The 18,568-nt window shown below is 47.7% G+C and overlaps 1 protein-coding gene across 1 annotated transcript; it reads right to left on the reverse strand.

Moving 5' to 3' along the window:
• Positions 1 to 7,251: 7,251 nt before the first annotated feature.
• LOC144108063 (neprilysin-1-like) lies at positions 7,252 to 16,228 on the reverse strand. The gene is made up of 7 exons (XM_077641344.1): positions 15,957 to 16,228; positions 14,638 to 14,982; positions 13,392 to 13,694; positions 11,698 to 11,967; positions 10,449 to 11,026; positions 8,900 to 9,215; positions 7,252 to 7,659 (listed from the first exon to the last, which is right to left on the reverse strand). Exons 2-7 carry the CDS (start codon positions 14,704 to 14,706, stop codon positions 7,252 to 7,254), a joined length of 1,944 nt encoding a protein of 647 aa, XP_077497470.1. The 5' UTR covers positions 14,707 to 14,982; positions 15,957 to 16,228.
• Positions 16,229 to 18,568: the final 2,340 nt, after the last annotated feature.

Raw genomic sequence — 18,568 nt, forward strand, 5'->3', positions numbered from 1 at the left:
GACGACATGACGTCGCTACACAAGCACGTAAGTTACGTAACACATTCAGAGCGTGTCTGCTTAGCTCTCGGCTGTGCCATTGCACTAGCGTCGCCAACGGTGTGCTTGCAAGGGGGCCCACTGGTGGTCAAAAGTAAACGAAACAGATAGAAAATCAGCTAAGAAATTTTGGAAACATTTGGAGTTTTGGAATCCTATCAGCTTGCTGTACTTCCTAAGGTAATCGCTAATAATCAAGACAACGTTAGACTTCAATCAACCAAATGATTAGGCAGGCTTTCGTAAAAAAATACTCGACAATGGACCATATTCAGACATCAAGCAGGTGATAGAAAAATCCATACAATATAATCAACCCCTATATAAAGCCCTCATAGATTACGAGAAAGCACTGACTCAGTCTAAACAATAGCGGTCATTCAGGCATTGCGGAATCAGAGTGTAGATGAGCCTTTACTGGAAGGTATCTATAACGGCTGCACAGCTACCATAGCCCTCCACAAAGTTAGCAATAAAATTCCAATGAGGATGGCTGTCAGGCTCCACGGAGACATGATCGATCGCGCCAATACTACAACTACTCATCGCCTGTTTACAGAAGGTATTCAGCGGCCTGACTTGGGAACAGTTGGGGATAATAAGAGTTAAAGGAGAATAGCTTAGTAATCTGCGATTTGCTGGTGAAATTGCCTTGCTAAGTCACTCACGGAATTAATTGCAAAGCATGATCAATGAGGTAGACAGGCAGAACAGTTTGGTGGGTTTAAAAATTAATATACAGAAAATCGAAGTAATGTTCGACAGTCTCGGAAGGGAACAGCAGTTTAGTAGTGTTAGTGAGATGCTTGAAGTGTTATGGGGATGCGTCTACTTAGTGCAGGTAGTGTCCGGAGATCGGGATCATGAGAGTGAAATAACTAGAAGAATAAGAATGGCTTGCAGCATGTTTGGCAGGTTCTCTCAGATCGTGAATGGCAGTTCACCAACATCCCTCATGATAAAAGTACATAAGAGATGTATCTTACCGGTACTCACCTATGGGGCATAAACGTGGAGGATAAAGAAAAGGGTTCAACTTAAACTGAGGCCAACGCAGTAGATATGGAAAGGAAAATGATAGATATTGTAATGCTAAGGGACAGGAAGCGGGCAGGGTGGGTGAGGGAACAATCGCGGGTTAGTGACATCCTATAGCCATTAAATGGCCTTGGGCAGATAATGTAATGCGAAGGCAAGATAACCGGAGTTGATTCCAAGAGAAGGCAAGCGTAGCAGGGGGCGGCAAAAAGGTAGGTAGGCAGATGAGATTAAGAAGTCTGTGAGAATACGGTAGCCGCAGTGGGCACAGGAGAGGGTAAGCGGAAACTAACGGGAGCGGCCTTTGTCCCGCAGTGGAGGTAGTCAGGCTGATGATGATGATGAACTCCATGAGTAATACGATTTATATAGCAGGGGTCAAGGTATTCGGCTAGAATGGGATGAAGCAATCGAACATGTATAGAAAAAATGACGACACGAAAATTTAAAGAACAAATAAACGTTGCGTATGAGGAGGATATGTCATTTACTGCAATGGTTTCGCTTAGACAAAGAGAGTGCGAAAGGTTCCTTGTGCAGTAGGATCCAACTTTAAAAAAACTGGAGTTGGTAACAGCTATGGGCCACGATACGCGGCATCCTGTATTACTCCGCTAGCCAGTCACAACACTAAATGAAATTAGCTATTAAACGTTTGACTTCATTAAACAAGCCAGGTGCCATAATTCTATAGGTTATTTTTTCTTGTGATCAGCTTTTTGTTTAGGTAACAAGGAAAGGTTTAACAACGGACTACTTTTTTGCCATGGAAGAATTTTGTGCGGCGGTCCTGAATGTGGGCGGAGCTTCTTAACTGCGAAATGGAAACTTAAGTTGTATCGGACTGTATAAAACAAAAAAATGAGCATGTCGACAGGACCGGGTGCTAAAAAAATTGGGCCCAAAATCTAATTGCAAACATTAAGAGAGGTAGTGAGTAAAATGATAATAGAGGGTGGATGCGTCCGATGAATGGAGACGAAGGAGGATGCGCATGATATAAGGCAAAAAGAGACAGAGCTCACATAAACAACTACTGGTTCCATAAGCGTGACGTCAGTGGTTTACAGAGTGATGACGCAGATTGTAAAGGTTAGACTGCAGGCATGGGTGGAGAACGAGGGGGGGGGGGGGGGCTAGGGGAGCTACAAAGTTCGTTCCGAAAACAGAGGGGGCTAGATGACAATCCACAATCTGTTCCCACTGATGCAGTGTATCGATATTGCTAAAAAGAAACACAGGACCTCGTGGCTCTATGCCAATGCCTACGGCAATGTAATTCAAGAAGATCTGTAGGACATACTGGGCGTATTAGATATGGAAGCTAGAGTAACTATCTTTTAAAAGATATCTGTAAAAGTAACACAAAGTAATTATAAAATAAAAAAATGTGTCAGGGCCTTTAGAGGTACACGGGGGGGGGGGGGGGGGCTTAGGCAAGGGTGCCCTCTGTCATCCTTGCTGTTCATGTTGTACCTACAAGAATTAGAGACCAATCTATAGAGGGCAGCGGACTTGTCTTCAACCTTTCTTTTCTCAAGACAGGAGAATTAAGTGAATAGTCATTACCAGGACTAATGTACTCGGATGATACAGTACTAATTGCTGACAACAAGGAAGATTTGCAGAGGTTGATGGACATCTGCGGTACAGAGGGAAATAGTCTGTCTAAAATTTAGTAACGAAAAATCGGAGTCTATAGACTGTCCATACAGTTTTTTCTATAGTCGGATACAACTTAAGTTTGCAGTGAAGCTCCGTCCACATTCACGACCCCCTCACAGAGTTCCTCCTTGACAAAAAAGTAGACCGTTGTTAAAACTTTTCTTGTTGCCTAAACAAAAACTAATCACAAGAAAATATATAGGAGCTAGAATGTTGATACATGGCTCGTTTAGTATAGTCAAACGTAAAAAGTTGATTTCGTTTACTATTCCGATGGGCCAGTGGAGTAATACACCACGCCTCGGACCGTGACCCAGTGTTAGCAACTGCTGTTTTTTTAAGTTGTATCCTGCTTTATAAAGACTATAGTCTGCCATTTACAAATGCTAGAGAATAGTCTAGGCAATACAAATCTTATAGACAGTCTGTGGATAATATATATAGGTTTATGGTCACGCAGACTATAGACTTTATAGACAAAAGTGCGTGGACAGCCTATAGACTGTCTAAACATTTTTGCAAGGGAGGCGAACTGCTGATAGCCGGCTCAGAATGCCTGGATCTATATCAGGACTGTTGGAGGCGAGTTAAAGGAGTACATACACCAAATTTTATTTGTGTGTTCTATGCTTGCAATGATGCAAAGCACATAAGCAAACACGGACAGCCATGTGGATTGTGCTAAGAAGTAGTAAATAATTTATAATTGAATATTTTTCTCATTCAATTGTTCATTTAATTTCATTTCATTCCAATATTTTTCATTCATCACATTCAATTATAAACTTTTCAGGTCACCTATGTGACTTCCACGTCGTGACTAATGCAGACTATTGTCTTGCAAACCATTCCAAAGAAAAAAAAAATCTCGAAACTCTTGGTATCTCTACTCCTTAAAAGCACGAGTGGTTCAGAATTATATAGTTGGCGGATTTTATCACATCCTTTTCCAATGCAAGAAAAAAAAAAGAGCCCAGGTGGATGTTGCTGCCAAGGTGGAAGTTCGTGTCGCAAAGAATGCGAGAAAGCAGTGTAGAGAAAGCAGAGCGAGAGAGAGAGAGAGAGAGAGAAACCGTTTAATGAAAAGGCAGATAGCTTAGCCGACATTTAAAAATCGCTGGCATGCTACTCTGTGTGGGGAAGAGAATTTGGGAGGTAAAGACGGAAGGAGACTGGTGCGGGAAAGGTTAAATTATAAACAGGAAAAAAAGGCGGATAACATAAAAAGCGGCCATTGAATGCCTGCTAAGGGGCATTGGCGAGAAATGATGAAACATATGAAATGATGAAGTGCATAGTCTGATAAATGGACTAACAAAACAAAAAAAGAGAAAAATCCATGCGGGCAACATGCTAGATGAAATTAGAGCTTGTCGAGATGTCCAATTTCCTTTAAATACGCAAACAAAAAGTTCATTGCATATGTCTGTTGCCTAGGGCAGGCTAAGGGACCTATAACACTGTCCATTGTTTGAGGCACTAGGGAGAGCTTTTCCATGCACTGCTCATAGTACGGACGCTCATCAGCATATGCAGATATGCAGGGCACTCAAGGAGGATATGTACCACAGATTCGATCGAGCCGCAGTTGTCACAAAGCGGAGTGTTCGTTTCACTGAAACGGTATTGCAAGCCGTTTGTAAACGCAACGTTTAGGTGAAGTAAGGCCACGGGATCAACCCTGGCCACGGTAGCAGCATTTGCTTGCAGGCAGAATGCAAGAACGCCATTGTGCTGCGCGATGTCGACGCTGAACCACAGGGGGGTTGATACCCCCTACTGGTGATTTTCACGACTCAGAGAGGGCGCCTCAATTCATTATTTTGTTCTTTATTAAGTTACGCGTTTCTTGTGTGGTCAACAACAAAAGCTGGAAATATTAGTAAACTTTCCATCTTACAAAAAAGAGCTTTACGCCTAGCCTGTAAAGTCGCTTATCGGTCTCACACTGCAGGTTTATTTAAGAAGCACCATATAATTCAGGTTTCATCAATGTATGACTACAAGCTATGTCGTTTGTATAAACTCTGTTTACAAAAAAATAATGACGCCATAACAAGCTTAGCACAACTAGCGGAAAACTTCCCTATTTATAATGTTCGCCATCCCGAAGTGTGGTACGTCGCCAAATGCAGAACCAATTGTGGAAATCAAATGTTGAAATTTTTACTTCCCACACTTCTAAATCGCGTGTTAAAAGAAACTAACATTGACATATCTGGTATATCACCAAAAGAACTGCGTGAAGTGTTTGTATAATGATGCCATACACTGACCTTTTTATTTCTCTTCTATCTTTTCCTAGTGCTTTCCTCTTCGAATGATTTCGCTTAACTCGTGTATTTGTTTTGTCCAAGTGTACTTCCTTAGCCGCACGTTTTTTATGCTGTCCGTGTGCTAGGGGGTCAGGGCTTCTCAAGCTGTTTCGCACAGCTTTTACCTGCCCTCCTGGTAACTTTTTTTTGTTGCGGAATAAATTTGATTGATTGATTGATTGATCCAACATGGCTATGCTACGGGGTTAGCCTAGAGAGAAGTGCGCTTGTTTTAAAACTTAAATATAAACTTGTGCTCGTTCATCGATAGTGGAAGTCGATATTGGGAGCAGGATTTTTGATGTCCAGATGAAGCCAAGGATGCGAAGAGTGCCTGACATGGAATAGGGAGGCTGTCAATTTTCTAAGTAGTGAGAGAGCGGTAGGCATTAGCAGCCCTCCTCTTTTTGTTGAGAAAAACAGTGTAGGCCGATTTTTCGGGTGAGCATTCGAGCCCTACGCCGGCAGCGTAGGATTGATTAATGTCCAAGCCTTGCTGAACGGTAGTTTCGTGACATCCTGGGTTACCACGGGCACACCAGTACATAATGTTGTCCGCATAGCTGGCATGTTGTAGATAGGGAACGGTGGCAAGTTTAGCCGGAAGATTTTTCGCTACGAAGTTCAGCAACCTCAGGGATAGAAGTGATCCTTGGGGTGTGTTCCGTTTGATTGGGACTGGCGTAGAGGGCTGATTATCTGCGTCAATGAACCAAGAAGTTTTGTACACAGCTGAATAGACAGAATCCTGGATCGGTTTCCCGAAGGTCGGCTGGAATTGTTCTGTGGGAGGAATTGTCGAAAGCCCCCTTATGTACACACCCTCAGTAGTCCGTAGCTGGACAGCACTGCACTGGGTACTGCCTATACTTATTTCTATATTTGTGCAGAAACATCTTGACAGCACACGTGCACTTATGGAAGCCAGTGAGTGATGACAGTGTTCTATGTGCCACTCCAGGAGAGTGAGCACCAATCTTTCCTTAGCGTTTTCCATACGGGTAGCGAGTTATTTAGGGCGGAGGCTTGCACGTGAACTGATAGGTCTGACTGGTTGTGGTAGAATGACGTTTGCTTCTTTTCAGACTGGTGATAGGTGCCCTGCCTTTCAAACATTATATGATCTAGTGGTTTCAGCAACTTGGAGTCAGGAATGTTATGCTGTAGGTGACTTGCTTCGCACCAGGAAGAGAAGATCGCAGACTGACCCTTAGGTTAAAGGAGTGGATTTCCACTGAAGGCAAGAGGAGCAGGGGCTGCAGTGTGTCAGGCTTGCGAATAAGGTTTGCTGGAATAACGTGGCCGCAGCTTATGCAGGACAGAGCTACCTGGAGGTCAACGGAAAGGGCCTTTGTCGTGCAGTGGACGTAATTAGGCCGATGGCTATGTCGAAAGAACATGGTATCACCTCCGGGTAAATGCTCCCCGTTCTACGAAAACTTTCTTGGGTACTTCCCTCTGCATGCCACTGGCGCGATGGCGTTTCGGTGACGCTAGAGACGACCCGCAGCGCTAGCTGCAGGGGGCCCAAATGTAAAGGGAGTCAATGCATGTGGCGCCCAGACTATAGGTTCATTACTCTACTGTCCCGCTGTAACTGTACTATGCAGAATCGCATAGTTAAGGAAAGGTTGAGGTAGCCGCTGTGCTAAGGGTGTACGAAAGATGACCCCCGAATATTTTACAGTTATTGCTTTCATGAATTTTAATATGCCCTACGTGGACATAAGTCGCTTCAGAGAGCGCGAAAGACACAAACAGCCCTTAATTTTCTCATAGCGGAAATGGAAGGCAAACAAAACGAATAAACCAGAAATACGTCGCCAAGTAGTGGCAGCAGTGATATTCACGTCCTAACAAAAGCTGCGCAACAGCTTTGCTGATGGTTCAACGTAAAAGTAAATCTCGCTGATCGCCAGCATCCTGATCGAATCTGGCTTCAATGTTTATGAATTGCTTGCAGCTATGCTTCCACGTCTTGTTAAGCCGTAGAACGATCACTGCAAATTCGTTGAACATTGGGCAGGAGAACGTCATTGTCCTAGAGGTATAAAAATCGTCAGAAGAGGGACGATGCACAAGATACGAGGATGGAAGCAGATGTCAACCATATTTTTGTCGGTAAGAAAATAAAAAAACCGCGCACTTTCTCGCGTATGAGGTGCGCCGTTACCCCCGCTGATGCGCGCGAAGTTCACAGAAACGTGCACTTCTTGGTGGGGTTCATGGGCGCCCCCGGGCGGCACCTGTAGGCGGCCGCAAACTCGGCGCTGTTCATGAGGGGCACGTTGCAGCGCAGGCTCTTGGGCGAGTAGTAGGGCGAGCTAAGCTCCACCCTGGCCGAGCACCACTTGTGGCACGAGGCGAGGAAGAAGAGCTGGTCGTTGGCGAAGCCCCGCACGCCGGAGGCGTCGCCGCCTCGCGCCACGACCCGCCGGTAGGCTGCGAACGTGTGCTCGAAGCCGCTGTTGTCGGCGAAGTCCTCGGACAACGTGAGCGAGGTGGGCTCGCGGTAGTGGTTGGACGCCTCGCTGTACTGGCGCACCAGGCACTCGAGGCGGCTGATGAAGCGCACCCGGGAGGCCTCCGAAAACCAGTTCACCTGTTTCGCGGGAGACAGTGAAAAGGAAAAGGAAAACATATGCATATGCACTCTCGAAAGGCTGAGCACTACCGCAGCCGAAATGAATTCCCATTGATCACTGATAGTCCATAAAAGCCCGCGTATTCTGCCTAAGCTAAGTATCTTCATCTTCTACTCCTTCCTATCCTTATTCGATGACCACGTGGGTAACATGGATGACATATAGATAACCTGTATGCAGCAGTGGATGACCTTTTTGGGACTGGTGGTTGTGCCTGTGTCCCAAAAGGACTAACATCAGTAGTAATTTCAGTCCCTCATACCCGACAATTCTGGACAAAAGCATTTTTGAGCCTTAAACCGCATATAAAAGCATTTCTTTCATATAATGTAATATGTAACTATAACCATCGATATATCCGCAGATCATCTGACGGCAGTCTTGCATTTTTTTTTCTATGAACGTTTTTGCTATTGTCAGAAGCGTTCATTATGATAAATCCAGGTGCTCAGGGGACACAGCGTTGTTTGTGAGCGCCTGGATTTATCATAATGAACGTATACCAACTAGCTCAGTTTTCTGCCCTGTTTCAAAAGCGTTCCCCATTGGTTTTCAATGGTAGTTTAACTGTTCGATACGATCGGTGGAAACACTTCAAAAGAAACATTTTGCTACATATCAGAAGAATGGACCATTACCTTCAATATTTCCATAACAGTGTCTTACAATTTTCCAATTTTCAAAAATTTTCTCCGAGAATTTTGGACATGACTGTCAAAACGCTGGGTGCATCTGCTGCTGCTATGCCCTCTCAGCTATTGCCCATACATGCCTTCAGATTGAGGTTATTTTTTCCTTCATTTTTTAGTTCTTCCGAGAACATCCTGATAACAGGATAAACTATACGTAAACTGCTGACATCAATCACTTACATTTTAGGGAGATATGGTTGTGCCAGAGTTAGGTGTGCGGACGAGATTAAGAAGTTTGCGGGGATACGGCGGCCGCATCTGACACAGGACAGGGTTAATTGGAGAGATATTGGGAGAGGTCTTTGCCCCACAGTGGGCGTAGTCATGCTGATGATGATGGTTGTGTCAGTGTATACTGAGTCCGCAGAGGAACAAACAAACATCTTTAGTGATTTCAGTCCCTACTGGGTTAGAGCTTAAAGTTTGTTTCGTCTGTGTCTGTGCCCCCTTCCTTCAACGCGGAAGCCCTACCCTACCCTACTAAAGAGTAGGGTAGAGATCCCACCTTGACCCCGGTCTGGTCCATGTTCCCCATGAAGGGGTCGAAGACGTGCGTGATCTCGTGGCCGACCACGTGGCCGAGGCCCCCAAAGCGCGCCGCCGCCGGCATAGAGCGCGCGAAGTAGGGCGGGAACTGGATCGAGGGCATGATGAACATCACGTGGTAGACGAACATGTAGAACGCGTTCACCGGTATGGGCTGCGCGTGCAGGTACAGCTCGCGGTTGATGGAGCGGTTGCCGCGGCCTCCGCGCAGCAGCCGCTTGGACGGCACCAGGGCCGCGCGCAGGGACTCCAGGTACGTGCGCAGAAACGGGCTCCTGCACAGGACGAGAGAAGTGCGAACAAGAAAGATAGTTCAATTTCAACTTGGAAGCACCTTTGGTTTATGCGCTGTTGACCACAATATGCAAAACAAAGCTAAAGTGCTGTTCTGGCAAGCATAGTACAGCCACCTTCAGGTACAAATGCTTGTCCTCTGAGACTTGTCCGCCTGGTCGCATAGCCTACATGCTAAAGAGGCTTTCATGTAATTTTCATGTTTTGTTCGAAAATGAATTGTGAAATAACTTTGACACTCTAAGTGCTCTGTCTGCGTACGGTAGACAAGGTTAAACATGAATATAAACTGGCTGCACCGGCTGACGCCGTAGTCCGCCTGAATACTCACGACGGCCAACCCAAGCTTCTCAGTCATATAAGAACTCCCCAAAGGGCCCATGAATCAAACTCAGGCGGTTTCAATGAGCTGAAAATCGGAGGTAAGTTGACTGTTGCAACGCTCGTTGACAGCGACTAGAACTGTGAATGAGCTATTGGTTCCAGCATGGCTGATAAGCGACTGGGTGTCAACAACACCAACAAAACAGACGTCCTAAAAGAAGGGCATACATATAATACTTTGACATATGAAAAAAATATCTACATTTCAGCGTTGCTAAAGTAAGGTCGTCGAATAGTGCCATTTTCGTTTTCCACTCTATGCTGGCGCCTTCATCTGGTAACTTCCGAGAAATGGCCGTAGTTAAAGAAACCCTAAAATGATTTCGATGGCATAATCTAGTGCAACAGATCTGTAGAGGAGGTCTTTTGTGGGTATTTGAGTTAAATTTTAAAGCTCTGCGTGAACCCTATAATTAAAAAAAAATTAAAACCGCTGCTCGCAGTAGCTCGCAACCGATTAGGGCCACACACCTCTCCGCGCGTCCCCTACCTCAATGACGTCAGTGGGCAGAAGATCCAGCCTTCATATTCGCCCAGTCTGCTCGCTGACGTCATCGGAGTTAATGGACGCTTGACTGTGGGGTGTCATCCTAATCGGTTGCGAGGTACTGCGAGCAGCGGTTTTTAAAAATCATTTCTAAACTACAGGGCTCACGCAGAACTTTCAAATTTGACTCGAATACCCACAGAGACCTCTGCTACAGATCTCATCATTTCAGAGTCCCTTTAATAGAGAGGTTTTGAAGTGGAGTTTCGGAACTGAATGATCAAAGAGCTCCGCAGCCAACTATGATGCCAGCGAAGGGGGCGTGCCGAGTAATCAGACTCACCTGAACTTGGGCAGGTAGGAGTAGTGGGCGTCGATGGCCTCTGCCGAGGACAGCTCCTTGGGGAAGGCGACGATCTCGTGCAGCGAGGAGAGCTTGTTGACGGCCTCGCGCCGCGTCGCGTCTTCCATCCAGGACAGGTTCCGAAAGGCCCGCAGGGACGACTCGCGAATCGCGTTCACCATGTGGTCGGCTGTCTTGAGCGCTCCAGCCGGCAGGAACTTGGCGAAGAAGAAGTGCGCCAGCGCGAAGGGCGCCATCTCGGAGACGCGGCCGATGCACGACTCCAGGTAGGTGACGGCCATCTGCGACTCGCTCGTCTCGCCCATCAGCGCCTTGGCGAGGCTGTACGAGGCCAGGGGCAGCAGCGCGCGCACCACGTGCCAGCCGAGGAACAGGCGCAGCCGGTCGGGATCGCGCCCGTACTTGCCCAGGAAGCGGCCGGCGACGGCCAGGTAGGCGGTGCCGATGATGTACAGCTCGTTGGTGGCGCTCATCTGGACATCCTCCGGAAGATGCCGGTTGATGGCCTCCAGCCACTTCTCGGAGGAGACGCGGCCGGCACTCAGGTCACCGAGCTCCTGCAAGGACAGTGTGCGGTCGCGTGATGTCACGTCATGTGGGGTTATGTCGTGTCACGTCATGCGCCTGTGTTCTTGTATCAGTGTATGTAGCTCAGGCACGTATTCAAAGGGTAGAAGTGAGCCCTCAAACCCATTAGAAATCAACTTGACACCTCCATCCAGTTTACTCTGCTCGACACAAAAAAAAGTTATCTTGGGCCCCTCTCGTGAAATATTTCTGGCCACGTGTCTGATGTAGTTGCATCGGGGCAAGAATATAATCTGAGCTAGATAGTACATGTTTCTACTAAGAACTGAGGTTTATTGTCAAGCATTTGCCACTTCGGCTTAGTGGCTGTGGCGTCCGGCTGCATAGCCCAACGTGGGATGGAAACCTGGCAGCAGCCGCCGCATTTAGATGGAGGCGAAATGCAACACACCCGTTTGCTGCGCGACGCAAGTGCACGTAAATGAGTACTGTGTGGTTGAAATTATTCCGTAGCACTCCACTGCGGCGTCTCACTCTATGTGCATCACTGGGACGTTAAATTCCGCATACGTTTATTGTCAAGACACGTATGACGTGTGCACTGTGTATGAGTCTTCTTTCCTCTTTTCTACGCACTAAGTAATTTCGACCACGGCAAACATTGCTGTAAAAGACTTGTTTTACGCATTTGAAATCTTACCTGGAACTGCGAGTAGCCGATGAGGTCTTTCTCCTTGAACTCGAAGTACATGGACATGAGGTCCGTGTCCATCTGGACCGTGTCTTCGACCAGGGCCGTGTAGTCCTGTGACGGATTGCCCATCGTCCCGGCGAGGTGCAGCAGCGTCCTGCCCAGAGTTGCTCCCTGCAGATGAAGCGCCCGATGCTGGAACCAGAGCATTAGGCCCGGGTTCTGGCTCAGAGACAGGATGAGCCGGTCGTCCTGCTTGAAGTTGGGCACCAGCTTGACCTGGGGGCGTGTTCATGAAGGCAGACTGTCATACCAGCACTATCCTCGCTGCTCAAAACTTTTTAAATTCAGACGCGCCTCAGGACCTGACCCGACGCGCTGGCCCAGTGACTAGGGCGCTCGGCTACTAAGCCGGAGTTCCCGGAGCCGAACCCTGCCGCGGCGGCCGCGTTTCGACGGAGGCGAAACGCAAAAGGCGCCCGTGTGGTGTGGGATGTCAGTGCACGTCAAAGATCCCCAGATGGTCGAAATTATTCCGGGGCCATCCGCTACGACACCTTTTTCTTACTTTCTTCGCTATCTCCTTTATCCCTCCCCTTACTATGCGGTTCAGATGTCCACAGAGATGTGAGACAGATACTGCACCATTTCCTCAGGACCTGACCTCAACGCTGTCAATGTAAATGAAAAGCTTATTAAATTGGTAAAACGCACTGAAAACGCACGCACACACCGAGGCAGGAAGAGGACATGGGACAAGTGCTTGCCCCTTCTTTTCCGCCTCTCTCTGTGTATGTCCTGCCAGTGTGGTTTAGCATCTTATATTCCACAAACCTCTGTCCTTTGCGGACAAGTTCAGTTGTGCCTGCAAATTGTGCAAGAAATTCACATTTCAAAAACTGACAGAACCCAACGTGCAAAGCCAGGCTGTAGACAAGCGCTCCAATGACAAAAGATCTCTACTGAGGACCTCTGCAACATTGCAGGAAGGAAAACTCAGGAAGGAGCTTGGATATAAAGCTTCAATGATCAACTTCTTTTATTATTTTTTAGCCTAAAAAACCAACTTAGCCTAACGACTTTAAACCTCTGATTTTTGCCGAGGTTGAAGTGCTCGAATGGTCCACGGCGTCGGTGCTGCCGTTGGTGGCGATAATGATAATAATAATTGGGTTTTGGGGAAAGGAAATTGCGCAGGATCTGTCTCATATATCGTTGGACACCTGACCCACGCCGTAAAGGAAGGGATAAAGGAGGGAGTGAAAGACGAAAGGAAGAAAGAGGTGCCGTAGTGGAGGGCTCCGGAATAATTTAGACCACCTTGGGATCTTTAACATGCACTGACATCGCACAGCACACGGGCGCCTTGGCGTTTTTCCTCCATAAAAACGCCGCCGCCGCGGTCGGGTTCGCACCCGGGAACTCCGGATCAGTAGTCGAGCGCCCTAACCACTTAGCCACCGGGGCGGGACTTTGGTGGTGCTGCGGTTGCCTCATAGCACAAAGGTGACTGCGCAAACACTAGGGCAAAATCACCAGGACTCCTTGCATGAGTAAGCGCATCCTTCACGTCATTGCTTGTGTTTGCACAGTTCACTATGTGGTAATGAACGATCGACTCGTCAAACAACGTGCTATCTTAATTAAACTATGCCTTATAGCTCTACACATTGCAAAGATTGTGTGAACTAGCGCCACCTGACCTGGAAGAAGATGTGCACATCGGCGTCCAGTCCGAGGCCGACGAGTGCGTCGAGGACGTCGAACTGGGAGTCGGACGGCGCGTCGGGCCACCCCAGCTGGTGGTCGCTGAGGAAGGCGCGCAGGCCCTCCAGGTTCTCCTCGCGATTGACGAAGATGTCCTCGCACATGCGCAGTGCCTGCGCCGACTTCTCGCCTGCGCGGCTCTGCGGCGCGAACAAAGACTGCCGCCGGATGTCGGTGTACAGGCTGAAGAAGATCTTGCGTTGCAGGCTGGTGAACTGGTTGGTATCAATCGGGTGCACCTGGATACAGTGTTAGGGGTTGGACGAGGCGTTTCACGTAGCTCACAGTGCCGATGGTCGCCTTCAGCAAAATAACCAGAGCTACTTTCGCTAGTAATCGGAAGCTACCATCAGGCAGTTTATTTGCCGGGTCTCGCAATTTTACGCAGATAATATGATTAATCAATGAAACGTGAGCAGCAGGACCCAGAATCTATTAGAGCTGAAGCGGGCATTCACGTCAGGGCGTGGTACAGTAATCGTTACGACATTCTTGTCTAGGGTTATTGCGAATAAACTGGGTAGATATATGATAGAAATTAACCTGATCTATTCTGTTTTTATTTTGTGGGTAGTAGACTGCAATGCTTCGACGATGACTTCCAAGATATGGCCGAGCTGCTAATTTGGCTTTTCTTCAAGCTACGGCTTTACCGACTTCTCAAGCAATAAAGGTGGAAAGAAAATACCGTTTTATCTTTAGCCTTAAGAAGCCACTGCTCTCATTGTCGATTAAACAGTCGTTTAATTGCTTATTTATTTCCAGGCGTTACTGCGTTTTTTACATCTGCACTGGTATTGACTAATCCATTACTTTGCAGTCACAGTAAGGGGAAGGATTAAGAAAAGCTGGAAAACTTCTTGGCCTATGGCCCTGCGTTCTTGTCAGATGTTCACCCACCCCCATCACCTCACCCATTCCCAAGCCCACTTGTTCACGCTAACACAGGTGCAACATTCACAAGAGCGCTGTCATCCTGATATATGTTCCTGCGGGTCAGACCGGACTGGGGAAGCTCTTTTTTGGGACGCAGGCGAAGGCGGGGTGAACCTAACCTAACCAAGCCTGAACTTACCATGACTTAGCCATGACTTACTACGGCACCAACACCGGCACTAATGCCCAGAAAAATAAGTCCCTGCTAAAGTTTGTTCTAGAAGCCTGCGTGTCAGGGTTGCCCACCTTGCTCCATCGGCCGCAGGCGAACTGGTAGAAGTCGGCGCACGGGTCGACGCTGGCGTCCATGGCCATGGCGAGCTCGTTGGGGAAGTCGTAGCAGTCGGGTGCGAAGCAGCGTGGCGCCACCACCGTGGTGACCAGATGGGGCACGAGCACGTACAGACTGGCGTACGCCAGGCTCGCCACCAGCGTGGCCACGTACGGGCTCACGTGGCCCGCGCACCAGGAGAGCAGGCCGAGGCCCGCTTCCTGTACGTCCGCGATGCCGGCGTCTTCCAGCGTGGAGCTCCTGGAGGGCGCCTCGGTCCAGTCGCGCGTCACTCGGCGGCGGTCTTGCGGAGCTTAGGCCTGAGTAGAAATTGGAGGTACACCTTTTGGTACGATGGCAAAATGATATGTGGGGTTCAACGTTCCTATGCAGCACACGGGCTATTATGGACGCTGTATAGAGTCCTCTGCGGCAGTGACCGTAGCCGTTGTTATGGTGCCATGCGTACCTCATTCGATGTCACTTAGAAGAGCTGGGCGGTCGGAAAGAACCTTCCTCAGTCTTCACCTTGGGTAACTCCAGGAGCCACACTAGAAGGTGACTAACTTTGGTCTCACAGCCAATGGATCCCTTAGATCTGGCAATGGCTGCACGTAGGTACAATGAAGAGCGCCAATACGAAACGGTATTGGGAACGATAGCCTTTACACAACCCTTCAACCAGCCGCCACGGTGGCTCAGAGGTTATGGCGCTCGACTGCTGACCCGAAAGACGCGGGCTTGATCCCGGCTGCGGCGGTCGAATTTCGATGGAGGCGAAATTCTAGAGGCTCGTGTACAGTGCGATGTCAGTGCACGTTAAAATAACCCCAGGTGGTCGAAATTTTCGGAGGCCTTCACGACGGCGTCTCTCATAGCCCGAGTCACTTTGGGACGTTAAACCCCCATAAACCATTAACCTCAAAAAACCTTTCAACCGAAGCAAAAACTGCCGGAGAGTGTGTAATTTGCAGAATATCGCATGATTTTTCGAATTAATGGGGCAGGACAGAGAGGTCAGAAAAACGAGCAAAAAACAAAGAGGAGAAAGCTTTCGCAAGTTACAACAGTGGACGACGGAAAATTTCCGCCATTTCGCTACTTATGTACTTAACTGAGGAGCCGAGAACATCTGACTTAAGAAGGGAAACGTTGCGGTCTCTCGTTACAGTAGAGAAACGAAAACCAGTGACGTAGTTGGCTGTGCCCTTCTTAGTCAAACGACACTGCACCTAGTTCAGTCAGAGTGGCTAGCCGGCTATCAAGCAGCTGTCCTTAATGGCGGCGCACTTACCGCTTCGTTTTGGCTCATCCGCCAGCCGTTGCCAAGGCTAGTCAGCTACGCGCTTCCAACTTCCGGCTCTTGCGAGACAACGGGGAAGGGAAGCAGGAGATTCGGCCTGGCACCGGAAGAGAAGGTGATCCGCTTTGCAGGGACAGACGCTGGCAATAGCGCGGTCGGGTCTCGGCCTAGCCGTCGGACCGGTGCCCTGCAGAGAACGATTGTGCGTGCCGCTCGTGGGGTTCTCGCTTCTTTCTCGTCGGCTCGAGCAGATCGGTCGCGAGATTGCTTCCCTTTTGCTTCTTCTTCTTCTACGCATGTGTTCTCTAAGAGAGGAAGAGGAGAAAAAAGCTTGCTTGTCTTGTACGGAGCTCGGGTCATCAAAAGTGAACAACAACAACAACAACAACAACAACAACAACAACAACAACAACAACAACAACAACAACAACAACAACAACAACAACAACAACAACAACAACAACAACAACAACAACAACAACAACAACAACAACAACAACAACAACAACAACAACAACAACAACAACAACAACAACAACAACAACAACAACAACAACAACAACAACAACAACAACAACGGAGCAGCGATACGACACATCCTGAAACGAGCGAGCACAATGATAGTAATTAACACCTTTATTTTTCAGAAAACATGCCTACAAACTTTAAGACAGGCCTGCCCAAGTCATAAAGGCTTGTAGGGCAGTACCCGGCAGTCGGTGAATGACAAATATATTGAAAAACAGGCGTGACAAAACAAGCAAAGATAAACCTTAATACCAAAAGTTAACAACAACAAAGAAATAGTGTAAGTTGCCGATATAAGGGTTTTTAAGAAGAAGAATGCGGCATACTCTGTGCTATTTCCTGAAATAGTGTGTCATCTCAGTGCGCAAAAAAATGTTAGAGATCATGAACGCATGTTTGGTGGAAGCATGTTCGGTGTTTAAAAGCGCAACTGCAGACGACAACCAAGGAATAATTGAGGGGCACTGAGGAAACATTTAAATTCGCCTGTATGAATTAATTACCGCGTACTTATGAGAAAGAGGCTACTTTAAGGGAAAACAGAGCTATCTAAACTAGAAAAAGTAAAAAAAAGGAAATTCCGGCATTGAACCTATCGGCCATTATCACCAGGAAACTGCGATGTTTTTGGCACACTTCTGGTGCGGATCTTCGAGGTTGGACAACGGCGCAGTCTACTGACAGTCAGCGATCACGGAGGTTACAATTATCTTTCGTCATAGTCAACGTCATTATTTTGAACTGTGCGGCAACACAATATTTCTATCTCAATTCAGAACTTATCAGCAATAAATGCGACTTTGGCTGCCGAACGAATGCAAGTAGAACCACAAAAAAAACCAGACAAACAAATTTTACGGGGAACTGAAATTGCAAGGATTGTCATCAGGGCCCCTTAAATTTGTTCCATGCGCTCTAGGCAGATATATCGCAATTCTTCTACATCTTTAATAACAAAATAAACGAATTCTAGCGGTCATTCTCACACCACACGGCTCCCTCAACGCTAAGGTCACGGCTGCTTTGGTTCTGGAACAATCGCGGAAGAAGATAGACGGCATGCAACTTGTCCAGTCAACGTGGTTTCAATGCGACTAAATTGCAAATTTTTAAGGTTGGCTTCTCCTCACTCACTAAAGTATTGGGGCAGTGCACCCCTTACTAGCACGCGCTGGTTCATGGGAATTTCAAGTCGCGAGAAGTTATTTTTCATGCCAGACATACTGGCACCCTCTCTCTTTGCCTCTAGACACATTCCAAGCCGAACAAGGAAGGCTTTAATTCGAGAAGAGACTGGGGCGCCTCTAGCGGTCAGAGCAAGGTGTTTTCGCATCCTTGGCAGAAGTCGGTCGCAGGTCTCCAAGTAGGACAATCTGTTTTTGAAGATCTGTGATAACGTACATGCGAAAAGTCGTCGTTTTGCAAACCCAGAGGCCTGTAGTTTTGGTAACACAACGGAGAGACTGATATCTCCTTCCCTTACACACACGCACACGCACACGCACGGGCGGGCGGGTGCTGTACATGCAGCTTTAGATCGATTTTATATCCAACGCAGGACGTGCTATCTTCGCACCATCAGTGTAGGTGTCTGGGCTTCGCTTTGTTCATGGCTTATTGGACTGAAAGATATGCACAAGCGCTCTTGCGGGTTTTTTTGGATACGAAGCCGAAATAATGAATCACATTAAGTTAAATCGCTGTCTTTTTCGAGCTGCGCACTAAATGCGGTGTCCAAAACTAATTGTCAGGCGCATTACCCCTTCCCGATTGTCCCTCAGCGACCGGTCGTTATGCTGTCTGTTCGCAGCGTGCCACTTGAATCACTGCGCCGCGAGTTTTATATTGTTTTGTGTTCTGAGCGGGTGCGATATGGACGGTAATGAGTGGTCAGAGACAACGCCCCTTCAACGGACGACTAACAGCAGCCGTGCTTAGGGGAGAGAGGAGGCTGATAAGGACAATTCAGTGTGGCGAGTCGTTGCGAATCTCGCGAACATCGCACCGTCGCCTGAACCCTTTTCGTTAGCAGGAGCTTCGTAGGGCTCGTAATGACTTTGCTCGGATTGCTTGCT

This window comes from Amblyomma americanum, chromosome 10 (assembly GCF_052857255.1).
Source record: "Amblyomma americanum isolate KBUSLIRL-KWMA chromosome 10, ASM5285725v1, whole genome shotgun sequence".
Lineage (NCBI taxonomy): Eukaryota > Metazoa > Arthropoda > Arachnida > Ixodida > Ixodidae > Amblyomma > Amblyomma americanum.

Coding starts and splice junctions, on each gene's coding strand:
- LOC144108063 (XM_077641344.1), bottom strand. CDS start 14,706: ATGGCCATGGACGCCAGCGTCGACCCGTGCGCCGACTTCTACCAGTTC. Junction 13,695..14,637: donor CCTGCGGCCGATGGAGCAAG/GTGGGCAACCCT, acceptor CACTGTATCCAG/GTGCACCCGATTGATACCAA. Junction 11,027..11,697: donor TCGGCTACTCGCAGTTCCAG/GTAAGATTTCAA, acceptor CTGTCCTTGCAG/GAGCTCGGTGACCTGAGTGC.